We start from the raw sequence: 18,221 nt of genomic DNA, 5'->3' as shown, positions 1-18,221 counted from the left end.
GGATGTCTGCATCCATTTGAAGCCGACAATTTAAACTAATACGGAGCGTGACAGAGAATGATGCTGCATTTCTGGCTCAGTCACCGTCCCTGGATCTCCTTTAATATTTAATGAAAGTCGCTGAGTTGCTCTAATTTTGCTACATAAAGGTTTACACTAGCAGACAGTTAAATAACCCCACTCGTGTGGTGCTAGACTTGGCTGGCGAGCAGGGAGGAGGAAAGGGAAGGGAAGGGAAGCGGGGGGGAAAAGCGGTGAATTCTCATCTGAGAATCCGGTGTGAACATTTAATCTTTGCTCCTGTTGTCAGTTTTATTGACTCCTCGCATGTTGGAGCTTGTAAAATATTTAAAAACGCGATCTCTCACTTCCTCCTTCCCTTTCAACACTCCCGGTTAGGACCAATTTGGTCCAGTCCGGAGATGGGAAGGGAGGGCAGTGCGTGGCTCCTGACATCCCACTTTCCGCGGAGGTTGCGTTCCTCGCGCTGACTTTAAGGCAGGTAGTAGTGCCCCCGGTTTGGGACACGCACCGTATCCCCACGGCTTCAGCTTCGCTACCGTAACTCAGTGGCTTAAAAGGAATTTCCCTGTTACAGTCCAGCTATGCTTTGCATAGCAATCGTTAAAAAGGTAACAGCTGCCAGCCAGGTTCTGCTACCATTTAAGCTTATTTCTACTGCTATTACTCCTTGGAGCTGTGCTTTTACTGAGGTAGATAACAGGTTTGGATTCCTAAATATAAAGCATTCCTTGGAGCACCTTTCCAGCTTTCATCGTAAGAACATTATTCTCTATTTCTTCATCCATCACCGTCACAGCCTTAGCGAGATCAGGGCTCTTGAAAGCCACGCACAGTTATCCGCCTGCTGTAAAAGAGCAACGAACTACCCGCAACGAGTCGGTTCCCCTTTCTGTTGCTATCAGCGGTGGGTGGCTGGAAGGACCCGAGGCGATCCGCCTCTGACGGGGTCCCCCGGCAGCGCCCCGCTTGCCGCAGCCCCATTGTGCCGGGTCCCCGGGCCAACTCCCTCTCCTGCCTGAGAGCACGTTTGTGTCTCTCTTGGAAGCAGCTACCTTCGGGCTTCCCGACGCAATTTCATTTTCGCCTTTTAAGCCCTATTTCTGTGTTTGATTTAAAGTGGGACACCTCCAGAAGTTGCCTTGCTTTGCTAAAGCAACCTGTGCCTGTTTCCAGCGAGGAAACCCTTCTGCCGGGGACGGGAGGAAGAAACTGGGAGAAAGTGGGAAGAAAATGAGTTATCGTTGATAAAAGGATGCTGCAACGCAAGACTCCGCACTGTAATTTTTATATTAAGGTCGTGCTCTTTTACTAGGTTTATATGCCAATGAGGCGTTCCCGGTTTACCAAATTTATACAAATCTTTCCTTAATTGGTAATCACAGATGCTGTAATTTAAGACCCCCAGCTACAGAGCTTTCATATTAGCTGCTGATCTATTACTGTAAATCGTCTGAAATAATCAACTCCAGGGAGTGGGGTAGAGAGAGATCCTCGCTCTAAAATATCGCTTGCACATCATTTTCACTCGAGAAATGATTTATCTTGGACACCACTATAAACAACACAACTCTCTCACAAACACACACACAATGGCAGCCGCACTGCTGCTGACATGTTTATTGTAATAAATCAAGAAAGGGAGAAAAAAGGTTGTGAGGAGAGAGAGAGGGAGAGGGAGAGAGAGAGAGGAATATTCCTAAAAATATCAATGAAATGCCTCGATGGGTATAAACACACATACCACCATGTGAAGAGAAATGGGAGGAAATGAAGACGGCTATTTGTCACATTTTACGACAATAACATTAATAACAAACAATAAATTTACATGGACATATAGACACGCTAGGAATTGGGAAGCCCCTGCTACTTACAATAATCCAGCCCTCGGCGTGGCTTCGTGGTTCCTGAGAATTGTTTTATTGCAGACTCCTCTCCCTCTCCCTCTCTCCCTCTCTCCTCCTCTCCCCCTTTCTCTCTCTCTCTCTCTCCCCCTCTCTTTCTCTCTCTTTTTTTTCCCCTCAGCTATAGGCTTGTTTTTTAAAGGACAGTTGAATTTCACGTCAGACACAAGGAGACCATGTCTGCGATTTTCCTGACGAATACATATCTATTCTGCAACCTCTGCATTAATTATTTAATGAATCACGTGATAGGGAAGGGGGAAGGGGGTCTTTCAGTTTCATACTCAAAGGACCACTGTGACCTTCCACCGGAACAGTATTTTTTTAACTAAGTTTCGAACTGAGCGAAGCTTTCCTAGAGCTCCAGACATCTCCCCTGTCCACGGCTGTTGCACGGCTGCCTGGCACAGCCGCGCGAGCATGTGATGTGTGGGCACGCGGCAATCGACTCTCATCCGCTTCCCTAGTAAAGGTCTCCGGTTTAGGTTTATTTCCCCCTCTTGTCTCCTGCCTGAAGTTGAGAGCATTTGAACACTACTCTAAACCTTTCCTGGACCTTCCTCTAAACCTTTCCTGGCTTGCTGGACCGTAGCTCAGCTAAGCAACACCGTGCTTTTTCTGTTTCCTTTCCTTTTCTTTTTTCCCAACACCGAGATTTTTACTACTCTTGTGCTGAATAGCACAACTGTTTTGGAGTCGAAAACAGCTGAGAATATTTATGCTCCTGGTACTATGTTTTAAAGAGCTCACAATTTCCTCCGTCTCACTGCCAGGCCTTTTCTCCCTGCTGCTGTTATTGTTTGGCCAGCATTTGAAAAAAAAAAAAAAAAAAAAATCAAATTGTGACTCTGAAGAGAGCTGCCAGCTACAAGATCCTGAAAAAGCCTGAGCAACAAAGGCGGCCGCCGGGAGCAGCCGCCGAGCAGCCGCGGAGCCCTGGCACCGGCCGGCTGCTCGGTGCGGGGCCAACGCGCGGCCCCGGCGGCTCTGCGCGGCCACGGGAAGCAGCCCCGGGGCCGCCTCCCGGGGGAGGGCAGCAGCGGGACACTGGGGGCCCTGCACTGTGTCCCCGCCGCCCGGGTCCCCCAGGAGGGGGGCAGAGCCCTCGCCGCAGCCCCTCACGCGCCCCGGCAGCCCCCGGCGGGGCAGCTGTACTGGGAGCTGCCGTGCTCCCTCCCTCTTCGCAGGACGGATGAAGCTTGAAGGGAGCTCGTATTAAACGTGGAAATTAATTTAAAAGCCTAAAAGCGGGTTTTCACCGGTTAAGCCGGCCGTGGGGAGAAGGGGACGAGAGCCTTGGTTCTCCCCCGCTGCAAAGCAGTGAGCGAGGCAGCGCTTCGTTTTCAAAAGCCCTCGATTATTTCTTAATCGATTTTATCGAGTGGAAGAGGTTGTAGGGAGATAGCGTTTGGCTCAAAGTATGGGAGGAACGGGGAAAAAATCCGATTAAAGGGACATGGAGGGGTCCCATGAGGGAGGAAACTCTTGGGGAACAGGAGGTTTATATGGGAACTTCAGGTCGATTCAGAAGCCGCAACTTCAGCTTCACGCAATCACTTTTTTTTTTTTTCTCCCCTTTAGTCATAAAATGAAGCGTCCCTACGACTGGAATCCGGTTAAAAAAAATAAATAATAAACCTCACAACAACACAACAGACCCAGCCAAGGCAGCAAACGGGGCAAATACCCCCCTCCGCACCTCCTCTAGCATTTTTGTGTTTGTTTCACGCAAAAGAATCACCCATTCGTTTTTTAAAGCCCCCAGTTCAAAGGGTCGGAAACTCGGCCATAAACAGCGGCTTCACCCTCCGAGGTGCCGTGATCAAAGCCGTTTTCTTTCTAAAGATAAAATGAACGTTTATATAGTGAGAAAGCGAGATTGATTTACAGATTTAAACACGCCGTTCTTATTGCGCATCATAAATCTGTCAGAGGGGCTGAGAACCCCCGGCACGGCTCTCCGAGCGCAGCCGTTTTAAAGAGCCCCATGCCGCACCTGGGCAGGAGCGGCCCCGCTTTCCTGCGCGCGTCCCTCTTTGTGATGGTTTCCTCGGTTTCCCTTGTCTCCGATAACTGCATCTCGGTGGGCCCTAGGGGCTGCAATACATGATTTCGCTCTCCCGCAGGACCCGTTTTTGTCCGGTTTGGGGACCAAGAGAAAACAAAGGGGTTCCGCATCCCGGCCTCGGGAGCGCTGGGGGCAGTGGCGGGGGGGGGGGGGGGGGGAAGCGGGGACGCTCGGAAACAAAGGAATTTCTGAAAATGAGACGCGAGATGCGACGCCGGACGAGGAAACTGTCCGCGGCGGGTTAGGGGGTGCCTCGGCTTTGATTTCATGTTTCTTTTCCCCCAAATTATTTTTGTAAAGCAAACAACAAACAGTCAGCTGTGCAAAGCCAAACTACAGCCCCACCCCAGCTTCCCAAAGGCCTTTCCCCCCCTCTCCTTCTCTCTTCCTCTCTTACAAAGAAGCAGACAAACAAGCAAACGCCGAGGGCTTTCAGCCCTTTGAAGTGAAGTCGCGAGAAATAAGGGAAAGCTTTGCCTTTGGGCCTGGGCTCGGAACGACGACGCTTCTACCGCGATAAGCAGCAGCACAGCACCCCCGAGCCCTTCCTGCACTCGTTCGCTCGCCGCCTGCTCCCGGCGGGGCTCGCCCAGAGGCCGGGGGCGCCCGGGGCGCTGCGGGGCCGGTCGGGGCCGGCGAGCTCCGCACACGCGGGGTTTTGCTGCGCCCCGGCCGCTCCGGGCTGGGGAGGTTGCCCCGCACAATGTCCAGCCTCGGAGAGGTCAAGGGGTTTGCGAGGTCAGTCCCTGGCTATAATACACAGCTAATCGCCTAGAAAACGTGTCCTCTGCGTGAACCCTCTCCCCCGATCGGCGCTGGCAAGAGCTGGCTTTTGCCTCCCCGATTTTCACTCCCTCCTTCGCCGCCGCACCCCCGCACCGCGCGGGCCGGGGCAGCACCCGCGGAGCAGCAGCACCCCCGTGGCGCCGACACTCCTGGGCCGCCCCGGGACCCCCCCACCCCCGGGACGAGAACGCGCCCCCGGTGCTCTGCGTAGCCCCGGCTCCTCTGGGACGTTCCGCAAAGCCCTCCCAAAGCGGCCCGTGCCCAGAGAGGTCTTGTTCGGGAGGGAGGGGGGGGCGAGGAAAAAAGGGGGCATCTCCCCAAACCCCAAAGGGGGGACACGACGCCGCAGCCCGAAACACGCACAGCCCCACATCGAGGAGAAAAATCCTCTCGCTACAAGGAGCCCGCCTGCAAATTTTCTCTGCTTGCTCCCCTCTCTCACATCGGTCAAAATGAAATGAGAAAACAGAAGGAAAACCCCGCACAAGCATTCACGTGTTGTTTTTCTTTCTGACCGTTTTTTTTAACCTTTTTTTTTTCCCGAACTTTCTCGTGAGACGAGGCAATAAAACGATCAGAAATGCATGCCAAGAGAGCAGCTCTGTTACCTGGTTCGCTCCCACATCCTTTTTCCAACGCCCCAGAGACGGCCCTCATGGTTTGGGTGGTTTCTTCCAAAGTGAGAGTTCTGGGGGAGGGGGTAGCTTGGGGGTTTTGGTTTTGCTTTCCTCCACCAGATATAAAGCTTTCACCTTTACGATCCAGATTTTATTATTATTATTATTATTTCCCCTGAAGATTCTTGTAGGACTCCGGGTGCTTTTTTCCCAACAGACGGTCTGCGGAGATTTGCTGTTGAATAACAATGGGAAAAGGATAAGTATTTAAAGAAAAGAAGTGATTAATGATTTTCTGTATAATTCTCGCATTTTTCTTGGCTTCTGTCTGCTTATAATGGCTGTGAACTTTTAGGTCCTATAGAAATCTTCTCCCCTTCTATTCTATTCATACTTTCCAGCTTTGATTTGCTTCTTTCTATAGACCCTGCATTCCTGGAAGCATATGCTTTTTTTTTTTTTTTTTTTTTTTTTTTTTTTTAAGAACGATCTCTTCGATCTCTTCACTATCTCGAAAATAACACCGTATTTACATCCACAGCAGATCAAAGAGAGAAACAGTAAAATAAAATCTAACAGTAATAAATAAATAAACACATCTCAACCTCAGGCATTGCAATAAAATACATGCCTTGCTATCCTCTTTGGAGAAGAAAAAAAAAAAAGGAGAGAAACTTCAAAGGTTTGCAGTTACACTCTCTGAAAATGTGATAGTCAACCAAAAATATATCCATAAATTCTTTCTTCTACGTCTGAACATGTAACATATCTGAATCATGTCACCACATTAATATTATTTTAAAGGATTAAAATTTCAATAGAAAGACAAATATAACGGTCCTTTGTTTGAGGTGGGGGAAGGGCTATTTTTGTGGGCACTTTATTTGCAAGGTGGTCGTGACTTACTACAAATAAAAGAACAGCACGTAAACACACTCTGTCTTCAAATATTTCAAACCCTGCCTTTATTTCTGAATAATGCAGGGGAATATTACGGTCCTGATTGAAGAGAGGGGGAGGGGAGGAATTCTGTAAACAAAGTAATTTTTTTATGGGCAAGTATCGAAAATAATTATTTTCTTCAGCTGGTGTGGAGGCTTTCCTCCTCCTGCGGATCCCCCTGCTCACAAGAGTCTTTTTTTTTTTTTCTGTAAGTTACAACTGGAATGTTATTTCGTCCTGAACAGTATTTTCGATACTTTCTATGAGAAAGAAAATGAAAATTAATACAAGAGCTGCGGCTCACAAAAGAAGCCATTTGTCTTCTTGATTATCTATTTGCTTGTCAGGCTATGAGCTATCGCAGGAGCCAGCTCCTTTGTAACATAAAAATACACAGAAAACCTGCAAACACCGAGAAACATCTGTGCAAAAATTAGACTCATTAATGCATTAACTACCTTGGAGAAGGAGGTGTTTTTTTTTTTTTTTTTTTAATTAAGAATTCTCTCTAGAGAGATACAACGCTGCATCCATTCCTTACAGCAAAGCAAAGCGCTAATGACTACCTCTGTTTTGTCTGAGACCAGTTTGGGAAGAGCATATTAATATATGCTTAGAACAAATAAATCATAATATGTAAGTCTTAGCAGTACTTAAGGCTGATATACCCTATAGTCAAACATCTTTTGTTTTCATTAGGGAGTTGAGGCTGTGCACTGACAACAGAAATCCCTGTAAAAACAATAATGTGTTTTCAAATTAATTTTTTTAATAGTTTCTTTTTTTTTTCCTAACCAAAACGAAAAGATCCCCCCCAAAAAACACACAGGATCAGATTCACAATGAAAAAAATTTATTTCCAATTGCGTGGTTTTTTTTTGTTTTGTTTTGTTTTGTTTTGTTTTGTTTTTGTTTTTTTTGGCTTTTTCTATTTACACTTAATCTGGACATCACGAAGGACAAAAGGAGGTAATCGAGGCGGCCAGGCGGGCACGGCAGGATGGCAGCGGGGTCCTCACCAGAACCCCCATTGCTCACCCGAAGAGAGGCGACCCCTCACCGCTCTGTCTGTAATTCACATTCTCAGTACAAAAATGGGCTAGAGAATGGGAGAGGGGCTCTTTCCCCCGCAGGAAACCCTCCTCTCCCCATCATCCGGGGCTGCGAGGCTGAATTCAGGTGCCACTGCTTATCACCAAGTTTCAAAACTACATACCTTGCTTCCCCCTTCTGCCTCTCCTCCCCCCCCCCCTTCCCCCCCCCCCAAGTCTTACAGGTGAAGTAATTAACTTGCTGGACCCAAAAATGGCGGGGGGGGGGGGGTCCTATATAAGTGGCCGTTCTCGTGATTTTTTTTTGTCTACCACCCACTTGACCTAATTTTACGTTTTTTCAGCCCCCTGCCCCCGCGCTGCACCATGGCTGGGAGCTGCCCGCGGTCAGTGGAAGGCGCGGAGCAGCCGGCCGGTGCTGCTGCGGCTGGGGCTTTGCTGCTTCTCTCAACCGCGGAGCTGTGCTAAAACTGCCGCCACTTCGGGATGTCTGGATAGAAACTTTCGATTACTGTGGCTGGTAGGCGAAAAAAGAAAAAAGATAAAAAGGAGGAAAAAAGACGGGGCGGGGGGGGGGGGAGGTCCAGTTCGTCTTGAAGAAACTGAGCCTCATTTATTAAAGTGAGCGCTGGTTGTCGAGGTAATAGCAGACATAAGGTCCATCCTTTGTACGGGAGAGTAAACATGACAAATGGGGCAGAGCTTGGCGTGATTAAAGATGAAACAAGGATCCATCTTAGCCAAATCTGAAAACTACTATCTGCAGCCTCCTTCTAATGGAAGAGGTGCCCAACAGCACGGCTCTGCTTTGTTGTAGCTGAGTCTCCCTCTGTTCCCCCTATAAATAAAGAGCACCCTTCCTTCCCTCGCTTCTTGTAGCATTAAAAAAGAATATCATGTGTTCCCTACACACACACACAAACTCACACCCACAAGCACACACTCCATCCATACAACGAATAGTTATAGGCTGGTGGCTGGTCCACTGGATCGGCCTTGAGAACCTCCTTGTGGGATCTGCAGGCTTGCGGAGGAGGTGGAAGGGTTAGCCCTGATCTTGGTATTTGGTAACTTGTGATCTTTTTTCCATTTCATCCTCCTGTTCTGGAACCAGATTTTGATCTGGCGCTCGGAGAGGCAGAGGGAGTGGGCGATCTCGACCCTGCGTCTCCGGGTGAGATAGCGGTTATAGTGAAATTCCTTCTCCAGCTCCAGGACTTGCTGCCTGGTGTAGGCTGTGCGGGAGCGTTTCGGTTCCCCTCCTGAATAACTGGGGTTTACTGAACAAACACAAAGGAGGGAAAAAAAAAAAAAGAGCAGAAGAATTACTGAGCTGTTCCTTTAATGTTTCCTTCCCCCCACCATCCCCCCCCCCCCCAAAAAAAAAAAAGCATTGCATATTCTTTTGTCGGGGGAAATACTCAAAAAAAAAAAAAAAAAAGCACCAAGAACTTAAAAATATACCCAGAGCCTATCTCCAAATCTCCACCTCCATCCTCGTTGCTTGACGTGTATTCCTGTCTAAACGTTTTTATAAGGTCCCCTAGACACATTTTCCATGCCCTCTACATGTGTATACACTCATATATACACACCACTACTTGAGCATCACTCTATTATCCCCAAATCTTTCAAGTTTTCCCCTACACACATGCACACAGACAAGCACACACGCTCCTTTTTATTAAATATCGCACACGAGCGCTCACATTCACACAAAGAAAAAAAAAAGAAATAAAAGGAAGGGAAAATAGTAAAAGTTTACTCAACCCGCTACTTAAATACAAATTACGAAAACATAAAACTTAACTTATGAAGATTCAACAGCCATAAAAAAGTAGCCTGTAAGAAATTGGAGGAGGATGGTAACAGAGACTTCAAAGGCACATGGCCAAGCAGAGCAATAAAAATTTATGGAGGATGTAATTATACCGCTCTGCAAACAGGCGATCGTAAATCTCCACGAATGGTTATTTTACAACTGGTGCAATAAGATTTCTACAAGACTTTGAGGTGCTACTTAGTATAAAGCAAAGCCACTTTAGTTCACTTACCCGTGCTTACATGGACTTTTTTCATCCAGGGGTAAACTACCGGCTCTTTGCAAGAGGAATTGGAAGGGCTTTGGTTCAGAGAGTTTTGGCTGCAGGAGGGTGGTGGGCTGGGGGTGACCGGCTCGCAGGGATGGTTTGGCTCAGAGAGGTGGCTCTGCAGTCCGGCAGGAGGATGGACATGACCCCGGGGGGATAACACCGCTGCTTGGTGGCCGGAGCTCTGACAGGACGAGTAGAGCTGCTCGTTGCAGGCTGACCGCGGCTGGTACATCGCTTCATGTTGGAAAGTGCTCTCTCGCCTCTGGCTGCTGTAATATTCCGGCGAGTGATTGGGAAGGTAATCGCTGTGGGAATACTCTTCACAGGGTGGGAACTTGGGGTCCACATAGTTGGAGTTGATCAAAAACGAGCTCATGGCCATTAATTTCTTAGAATTGCACACACGCAAAATATATATATATATATCCTAAAATTTATTCCTGTCCCCCCCTTTACTCGTTTTCCTGTTTCGTGAAACCCTCCTACTTACTGTCAAGTGAACAAAGTTGGAGTCCATGTGACAGCACGGGCCAATGGCGATGTGGCCTGCGATCCCCGGATAAGGAAATCTGCCCAGCACGGGCTCTCCCGGGGCCCGGAGCATCCCCGGGGAGGCGGCCGGGGGCGCCCGCTCCCCTCCGGCTGCCCCGGCCCCGGCGCCGCCGGGCCCCGCCGACCCCCGCCGGCCCCGGACTCGGCAGCGCCCCGCGGGCGAGAACCGACCCCCCCGGCCCACACCCCTCGGGGGTGTGTCCTGGCTCGGGGCGGGGGTGGCCGGGGGAAGGGGGTGGAAAACAAACAAAAAAATTACCCCAAAAAGAAAAAAAAAAAAGGAGAGAGAGAGGGCAAAAGTATTTTCAAGTGTTTGGGGGCTGCCGCTCACAATCGCTGCCCCAGCACATGATCCATGGCGGTCCCTCCGGGTGGTGCTTGCATCTCATTCCTTGCTAAGGTGATGCGGGAAGGGACATTGCGCCCCGAGCCTGGCAGAGATGAATAGGGCTTGTTTGGAATCGATAGGAAATTCATCAGCTAATTCGGAGTACCCACTCTCCTAAATCACATTTAGCTCTGGTATAAGATTGGCTGGTTCCCACGCACCGATGGAAAAGGAGCCCGTTCTCCAAGCAAGAAATCAAGGACTTGATGAACAATTACAAAAGACAACTAACCTAAGTCCTAATGCATCTTCGCCTTGCCCTTCTTGTAATAAAGACGAGTTAAAGGACAGAGCAAATCAGCAGCCTTTCAAAAGCCGCCCCTAAATCCTCAATTTCGTGTTTAAATCTGAAACACGCAATAAGCTCGTCGCAAGCAGCAGGAAGGATAGCAGTAGGTTTTGTTTGTTTGTTATTCGGCGTCAGTTCTGAGATTACACAAACTAAAGCAGTAGTGGGAATCTCGTAGCTCAAATCGCAGTAATAACGCCCCAGCTCCCCCCCCCCCCCCCCCCCCCCCTTCTGCCTTTGCAATTCAGATTTGATCTGGAAGTGATGATAAAGTTTATCACAGGAGCTCTGGAGTTGAACTAAGGTCAAATCCAAAGTATTTATTTTCAGCCATAAAACCACTTTCTGGTTAAGACCTTGTTTTCACCCTTTTATTTAGTGCTCTGGGGGTGTGGGTAGCTTTTTTTTTTTTTTTTTTTAATGCCTTCTGGGATTGTGACCTGTAGTGTTTGTGTCAACTACATATTCCCCTAGATACGAATTTGTGACCCAACTTCCTTTACACAAATTCGGATCTACAGGGTACATATAGAAGACAGATGAATCCTCTTTGGTCAGAGATCTTCTACTTCGCCTACTGTCATAATTATCTTCCGGGGAAGGGGGGAGGGAGGAAGGTTAAAGTTTTGTAACTCGGGAGATCAGGAATTAATCTATAGATAAAGATGGTTAAAAGAGTCACTCTTCAGAGGAAAGACAATTAATTGAAGCATTAACTCACTGTCCGAATAGCTGATACTAGATCAGAAAATCTAGAACTTTTCTACCTTCTCATCTGTATCTTATGCACTAATTTACCGCTTTGCTACAAAAAATAATATCTTGGACTATGTAAGTATAGACACACAATGAGTCTCGAATACAAATAATCGTACTTTAAAATTTAAATGCCATAGATCCGTCCCCCTCAGCCCAGATACCCTCGTAATTATTCTCTGATACTTAGTATAAAGATTTCATCCATTTTTCGTTCTTGGAGGTCAAACAAGGTTTTGGGTTGTGTGCGTGTGCGGATAGATTATACACACACACACACACACAAAAAGGAAAGAAAGAAACGGATGAAAAGAAATACAGAATGTAAAGGCAGATGGGACGACAGTTTTTTTTTTTTTTAATGACAGGCAATTCTTTTTACAACCCGAGAAAAAGATCAAAGGCGTTTCATTTCCGAAAAAGGATATAAAGCAATAAAATATTCATACTGTCTAGGTAATGAAGCTTCATTCGGAACTAATGAGGGTAGCATCATGTTGAGATTTCGTTTAAAATTACAGTTGCCGAAGAGATTAAAAGTATAGCATGCTCCCCCTTTTTAATATTTTGTTCTTATTTCAAAAGGGAAAGCACATTTTTAGTCAACTATCGCCCGAATTAATTGCAGTTAAATGCCATAGAGATACTATCGGAGAAACGCTGCGTTTCCCCTAAAGCTATTTTTTTTACTACACAAACTACCACTACGAAAAATATCTGAAATATATTTCAAAAATACCCCCATTTTTTCAAAAACCCAATTACGACCAAGAATCAGTGTCCCGTAGTATTTATGGGACACATGATGCCCTAATATTTTTCAGGTACTTTAAGGTGAATAATCGGTTTTCTTGATAAAACGTATAATTCCCAGATAAACGAACCCATATTTTAAGAACTAAGTACAAACATATATGGGACAATCCCAAACCATTTCACACACACACCCACACACGCAAGCAAAACAGGTTTCGATCAAAAGAAGCAGAGGAAATTGATTTTTGTGCAACATTGAGAGTTTCCAACCTCCTCGAACACACCAGCACACTTTGCTGGGGAGCAGGCAGCAACTCTAAAATTTACCTTCCCCTCTAAAACCTGTCTTAAAAGTAAGAAGCCAAATCAAATATGCTTGTACAACTCGTAGATGGTTGCCATAAAACAATTCTATAGAACAAATCCCATTAGAGTTCCTTTTCTCTTAAATTTTATTCATCATTTCCAATTCCTCTCTGATTTATTTTATTTTATTTCGTTGCAGGCAGTACCGTAGCGATCTCCTAACCGCGGATAGGAGCCTGAATAGAAATAACTAGGCCTTTTCCACATTTTAACCCCCTCCCACACTCTTCAAAAAAAAATAATCCGTTTTAATTTTCCTTTCCCATGACAAAATGGGTTTGGCGTTAGCAAACCAGCACCCCTAGCGTCTACCAGAAATCTTCTCCCCACACACCTCCAAGAAATCTCACACTCGCCGCTTGTGATCCAAAATTAAAAAGACACCCCTCGCCCCCCCGCACACCTTTCTCCCTTTCGCCGTGAAACCGCCCCACGTTGCGGAAGTTTCTCACGGCAGATTTCGCCTGGGCTCTTTACCATTTCAAAGCAGACTCAGCCGGGGGGGCTGGTGGTGTTCCCCAGCCCCCCCCCCCCCCCGACCTGCTACCCCACAAAGGAGGCGGGGGGAGACCCCCAGCCCTCCCCAAAAGCCTCCCGAAGGCACCTGCCAGCGCAGGGGGTTATTAAACCGCTCCCGCTCCTTACAAATGCACTCCTGCAGCTGAGCGGCTCTTTTGTCGCCTCTCCTTCCTCTACCCCCGAAGAGGGGGCACTAAGCGGGAGTTGCCCCCCGGTGGGTGCGGACCCCGCTCCCAGCCCGGCCGCACCGCCCAGGTGTAACGCCGCCGGCGGTACCTACCTTGGCCAAACGTGGGGTCTTTCCTCTGAGTAATCCCCGAGGGGGTTAGGACGCTCCCTCACAAGTTGGTAAGGCTTTGCAGGCGGAATCAGACCGAAATCCCCTAAAACCTCGCCCCCCCACCCCAGAACCCCGACCCGGTCCAGCCTGGGCTATTCTGGCCTCTCTCCCCCGTGTTGCCTTTTCAATGAGATTATTTCTCGATAAGAACACTAATATCTCTCTCTCTTCTTCTTCTTTTTTTTTTTTTTTTTCGGTCGGGTTTGTTGGTGCCCCCTCCCCCCGCCCCCACTATACACCACTATTGTCCCCGCAGGCGAGCGGAACTGCTCCTGGCAGCGCCAGGAGGCCCTCTGAGCATTTTGGGGTGGGAAACCCGCAAGTTTTGGTATTAATCTCATAGTTTGTCAGTCTTTGTTAAACAGCGAGGCGTGTCCGCAGCGCGGCGGCCGCCGAGAGCCGCACTGACCCGCGGTTCACCCCGCGCCGCTCCGCGCCCCCGCTCCGCGCAGCCCGGCCCGGCCCGGCCCAGCCCAGCCCCGCGCCGCTCCGCGCACGGCTCCGCGCTCCCCTCTCCGCGCGCTGCCCGCGCCTTCTGGCTCGGGCTGCGTTTAGGTATTTTTCGGGGTCTGTTCCCCCCGCAGAGCCAGTTGCCAGTTGCCCCCCTCCCCTCTGGGGAGCGCAGCCCTCGGCTTCGTGCCTTACGCCGGTCTCTCGCCCCAGGAGCTTCCCTAGCGCCCGACTTTTCCCATCCCGCAGCCGGGGTGCGCGGTGCGCCGAGCAGGGTGAGGGGGAATCAGCCCACACCTGCTTTGCAACGGGAACACCAACATTTAAGCCGCGCGTGTTTCCCAGTCAGCCTCGTGTATCTTTCTATTACTAACGGCGCTTCGTTGTTACTAATTATGATTGTGATTTCACTAATGGTGTGCAACATTTAAAAGTCGTGAAGGGACGGGGGTTAATGCCGTGTGCGCGGGGGAGTGGGGCTCCTCTGCGAGGGGCTGGGGGCAGTTCACCGTTTATCTCCGCATTTACACCGCCAGTTCCAACCCCGCGTTTCTCACCGTGATAAAGAGGTCATTTGAAAAGTAAATCGGGATTTAAAAGCACATTCAGCTGATTGTCTGGCAGGAAAGGAAAAAAAAAAAGAAAAAAAAAAAAGAAGGAAAACTCACTCTGAATTGTGTTTGCAGCGCCTGTCTGGCACTTAGAGACCCTCACCCCCGGGCCAGACCGAGTCTGTCCAGAGCAAAGGAGATAAATTAGAAATATTCTTGAAAACGATACCTTTAATTTCCTCCCTCTCTACTCCCCTCCTTTCCTTGCTCTCTCTCTTTACATCCCTCCAAACGAACCCACTTCAAAAGAACACGCAGACTCGTATTCCTAAATTGAAAGTTAAACGTTATGATGTAGGAGTGAATATTACAAGGAAAGTTGGAAGGTGATTTTTATTGCCGTGAAATTATACCTGCTTGTTTTAATATTCCGAAAACAAATGGCTTTTACTATCCATTACCTGTTCTATAAACCTGAAGTAGAAATGACTGTTCTAGAGAGATAAGTATAGTAATTACAAGGGCGAAGAGATGGATTACCCAAGTTGCAACTAAACGGTAGCCCTTATATAGTGATATTTTATAAATACCAAGCAAATTCATGGCAATTAATTAAACCCGAGCCTTATCACGCGAAACAAAACGCTTTACGTTCTCTCGAATTTCACCTACTCTATGAATATATCGGCATCGGGAAAGTAAATGAATTTTCCAGAACGCCTTTCCCAGGGCTCTAATATTCTCCCTTTCTCTTCCAAGAAAAATGACCCTTGTTATAAGTATTTAGTCACTGAAAATATTTAAAAGCCAAGGGGGTGTGGGTGGGTAGCAAATTTGCAGGGCTTTTTTTTTTTTTTTTTTTTTTTTTTTTTTCAGAACAGTTTGCCTTGCTTCGACTGTTTGCTTAAGAAGCTATTGAGAAGACCTTCCCCAGTCCCAGTGCAAATAATATTTAGAGTTTGGAAGGTTCGAAGTCTGGCAGTGTAGAAATAACTTTGAAATGCCAAGGGAAATATTTATTATATCAGTTCATTAAACTGTTGTAATGACCAGAGTGAAGTCACATTTCCAGGAAGAAATATAAAACATTTCATTCAAATTCCGACAGAAAGTGTGCTGCAAAACAAAATTAGCAACTTTAACTGGACCAAGTGACGAAATTTAAAGAGACTTTAATACATTCGTTGAACATTTTAAGTCATCAGTCCACTGATTTCGCCTATATATAATTACTATAGATTTCATGCGATTAAGGTAGAAATCCAAACAGTAAAGCATTTTTTTTCTTTACGTTATTTCTTTTCTTTTTTTTCTTTTTTTTTCTTTTTTTTTCATGAGCATTGCACTCATACCGACTACATATTAAAAAATGTGTGGCTCTTGGTCTTGGAAGCCCGGGGGAGGAGGTAGACAGGCACCTTTCCAAGTATTTTGGAAATGCTTCCAAGGAAAAATGTTAGAACACATTTTCACCAAACGTGTCAGACTTTTTTTTCGGTATAATTTAAGGCCTCTCCAAACAAAATTGACTCTGGAATGAAAATTATTTTTTAACTGCTCGCGTTAATATCCTATAGGGACCTCCACGTAATTGGATTTAATAAATGCATTTCCTCTTATATTCTGTTAATTTGACTCCAAATAGCGTTTCAGGGGTTATCTTAGAAAAATACTAGGAAGACGCTTGACGTTTCCTCACGGGAGACCCAAATCAATCTACCTTATTTTCTACCAACATCCCACCCCAAACCCTGCAGACCTCTTTCCTGCCTCTCCAGCTTGCAGCTGAAGGTCTCTCCTACCTCACTATCATATTCTCCCATCTCTGCCCATAAGCAGAGACTCTTCCTCCCACCTCGCCCCCCTCCCCGCTTTCTTTCTTTCTTTATTTTCTTTTTTTTTCTTTTTCTTTTTTTTTTTTTCACACTGACATCAGTCTATCTGGGTTATACACAGGACTGAGTCACGCACAGTGTAAACTTTTGACCCTCAACTTTTTGACCCCTCGAGCTATAATGCTGTACTAACAAGACCCCAAGACCAGAGTTACATTATATGTCTCTACAAACTAATGGCCCACCGATTTCCCTATTTTATTTATTTTGTTTCGTGAATTCTCTTTCCGGGGGGAACAAATATTAAATAATTTCAGAGTTCTGCAAACATTAGATCTTTATCTCCAGATCACTCAGTGCTGCCTTAAACAGCTGGAATTCTCCTCCCTCCCCCCCCCTTTTTTTTTAGAAGAACAGGAGAAAAAAATATCCCCTTAGCCACGACTGGATTCACCTCACTTTGAATTGTTTTTCTTGCATTTGGCATTTCAGCTAGGTGAGTTACTGCAGTAAATAGCCTGGATGGTTTTGTTTTGTTTCGTTTTGGTTTGGTTTGGGGGGAAAGAAGGGGGATGCTGCTGTGATTATTTTTGGAGCACCGGAGCGCTCGGGGACGAGCAGCGCCGTGGCCGCCCGAAGGGAGCCAGAGGCCGGCGGGAGGCAGCGGCGCTGCCGCTCCCGGCCTGGCCCGGCCCAGCCCGGCCCGGCCCGGCCCGGTGGCGCCGGGCGAGCCCCGATCCGGCCTCGGCCCTACTGGCAGTGAACTTGGTCTGAAGCGAGCTCTGCTGGCTGCTTGGGGACGTTACAGGCGAGGCGCTTGCTCCAAATCCGCCGTCCCGGGTTGGCCTTTCGCCCCGCTCTGCTCAGTCCCTGGGCTCCCACCCGCGCCGGTTGTACAGAACATCCCTGCCTAAACAGACCCGTGATTTGCCACCGAGCAAACCTCCTCTTCACAAATCCTAACGTGGTAATTTGTTTTGACTTGAAGGGTATATATGTATGTGTGTATATATATATACGTACACATACGTACACATGTTAAAAAGAGATAAATCAAAGGGGAAAAAAAGCCTCATACAAGTCTTACTCTTTCAACGCTCGCTGTCAAAATAGTTTCTTTTTAAAGCTATTTAGGGTAACAGAACACGGGAAAACTACACAGGGTGGACACCTCTCAAGTTAAGTTATCAGCCTCTTTCCAAATATCATTTATTTAAGTTCAGGACAGAAAATGTGGGGGGAAATCAGCTCAGATACCGAAATAGCCACGGCCTGAAAGAAAATTTCATTCTTAAATCCATTCTAGGAATGAAAAGAGACTCCCAAAGGAGGAGCCAAACCCCACAGAAGTCCTCTTCATGTTCCCTAATTGCAGAAAGACCTTTATCAAGAGGGGGAAATAAAGAACAATTTCTCAGACTGAAATTCAGCAGCGGGGGAGGGAAAGGCGTTTGGGAAGTGGACCTGGAGGGAAGGGACTGTCTTTCCCTTCCTGGGGAGGTAATGGCGTGTGTGTAGAATGGAGTAGTTTCAATGACTTTAAGTAGAATGAAATACAAGAATTACAGCCCGAACAGTGCAATTTCTAGACCCTGCCGCCAGCACATCCCCACCAAGGCAAATAAGGAACCACAGCCTTCCAGCCTTCATCTCTGGGCCAAAGGGGGGGGGGGGAGCTGGGGGTGGGACTGGGAGGGGGGAGAGGGAATAGTAAAGGAAATCCCTTTAGCTTCTCAAAAACATAATCACCACGTTATAGTTGTGTGTCTGTATTGGAGCAATATGAACCACATCCATTCCTTCTTCAGCTCTCCTCCTCTTGCTGTGAGTCACCACCACACACGGGCAGTGGGACTTGGCAAATTGAGAGCGTGAGGGAGGGGGAGAGGGAGAGGGTGAGGCAGAAGAAAGAAATAGAGAGAAAAAGAGAGAA

General features: G+C 47.4%; 1 protein-coding gene across 1 annotated transcript; it reads right to left on the bottom strand.

Annotated features, from left to right (window-relative positions):
• Positions 1–8,356: 8,356 nt before the first annotated feature.
• HOXB4 (homeobox B4) lies at positions 8,357–9,874 on the bottom strand. The gene is made up of 2 exons (XM_035571467.2): positions 9,448–9,874; positions 8,357–8,673 (listed from the first exon to the last, which is right to left on the bottom strand). Exons 1-2 carry the CDS (start codon positions 9,866–9,868, stop codon positions 8,357–8,359), a joined length of 738 nt encoding a protein of 245 aa, XP_035427360.2. The 5' UTR covers positions 9,869–9,874.
• Positions 9,875–18,221: the final 8,347 nt, after the last annotated feature.

This window comes from Cygnus atratus, chromosome 25 (assembly GCF_013377495.2).
Source record: "Cygnus atratus isolate AKBS03 ecotype Queensland, Australia chromosome 25, CAtr_DNAZoo_HiC_assembly, whole genome shotgun sequence".
In the NCBI taxonomy this organism is placed as follows: domain Eukaryota; kingdom Metazoa; phylum Chordata; class Aves; order Anseriformes; family Anatidae; genus Cygnus; species Cygnus atratus.
Note: the sequence above shows the minus strand (reverse complement) of the source record. Positions and strands in the feature narration are given on the sequence as shown.

Excerpts from the sequence above, each read along its gene's own strand:
- HOXB4 (XM_035571467.2), bottom strand. The coding sequence starts at position 9,868 with ATGGCCATGAGCTCGTTTTTGATCAACTCCAACTATGTGGACCCCAAG. Across the intron at positions 8,674-9,447 it reads AAAAGTCCATGTAAGCACGG|TAAACCCCAGTTATTCAGGA; the intron begins GTAAGTGAACTA and ends GTGTTTGTTCAG.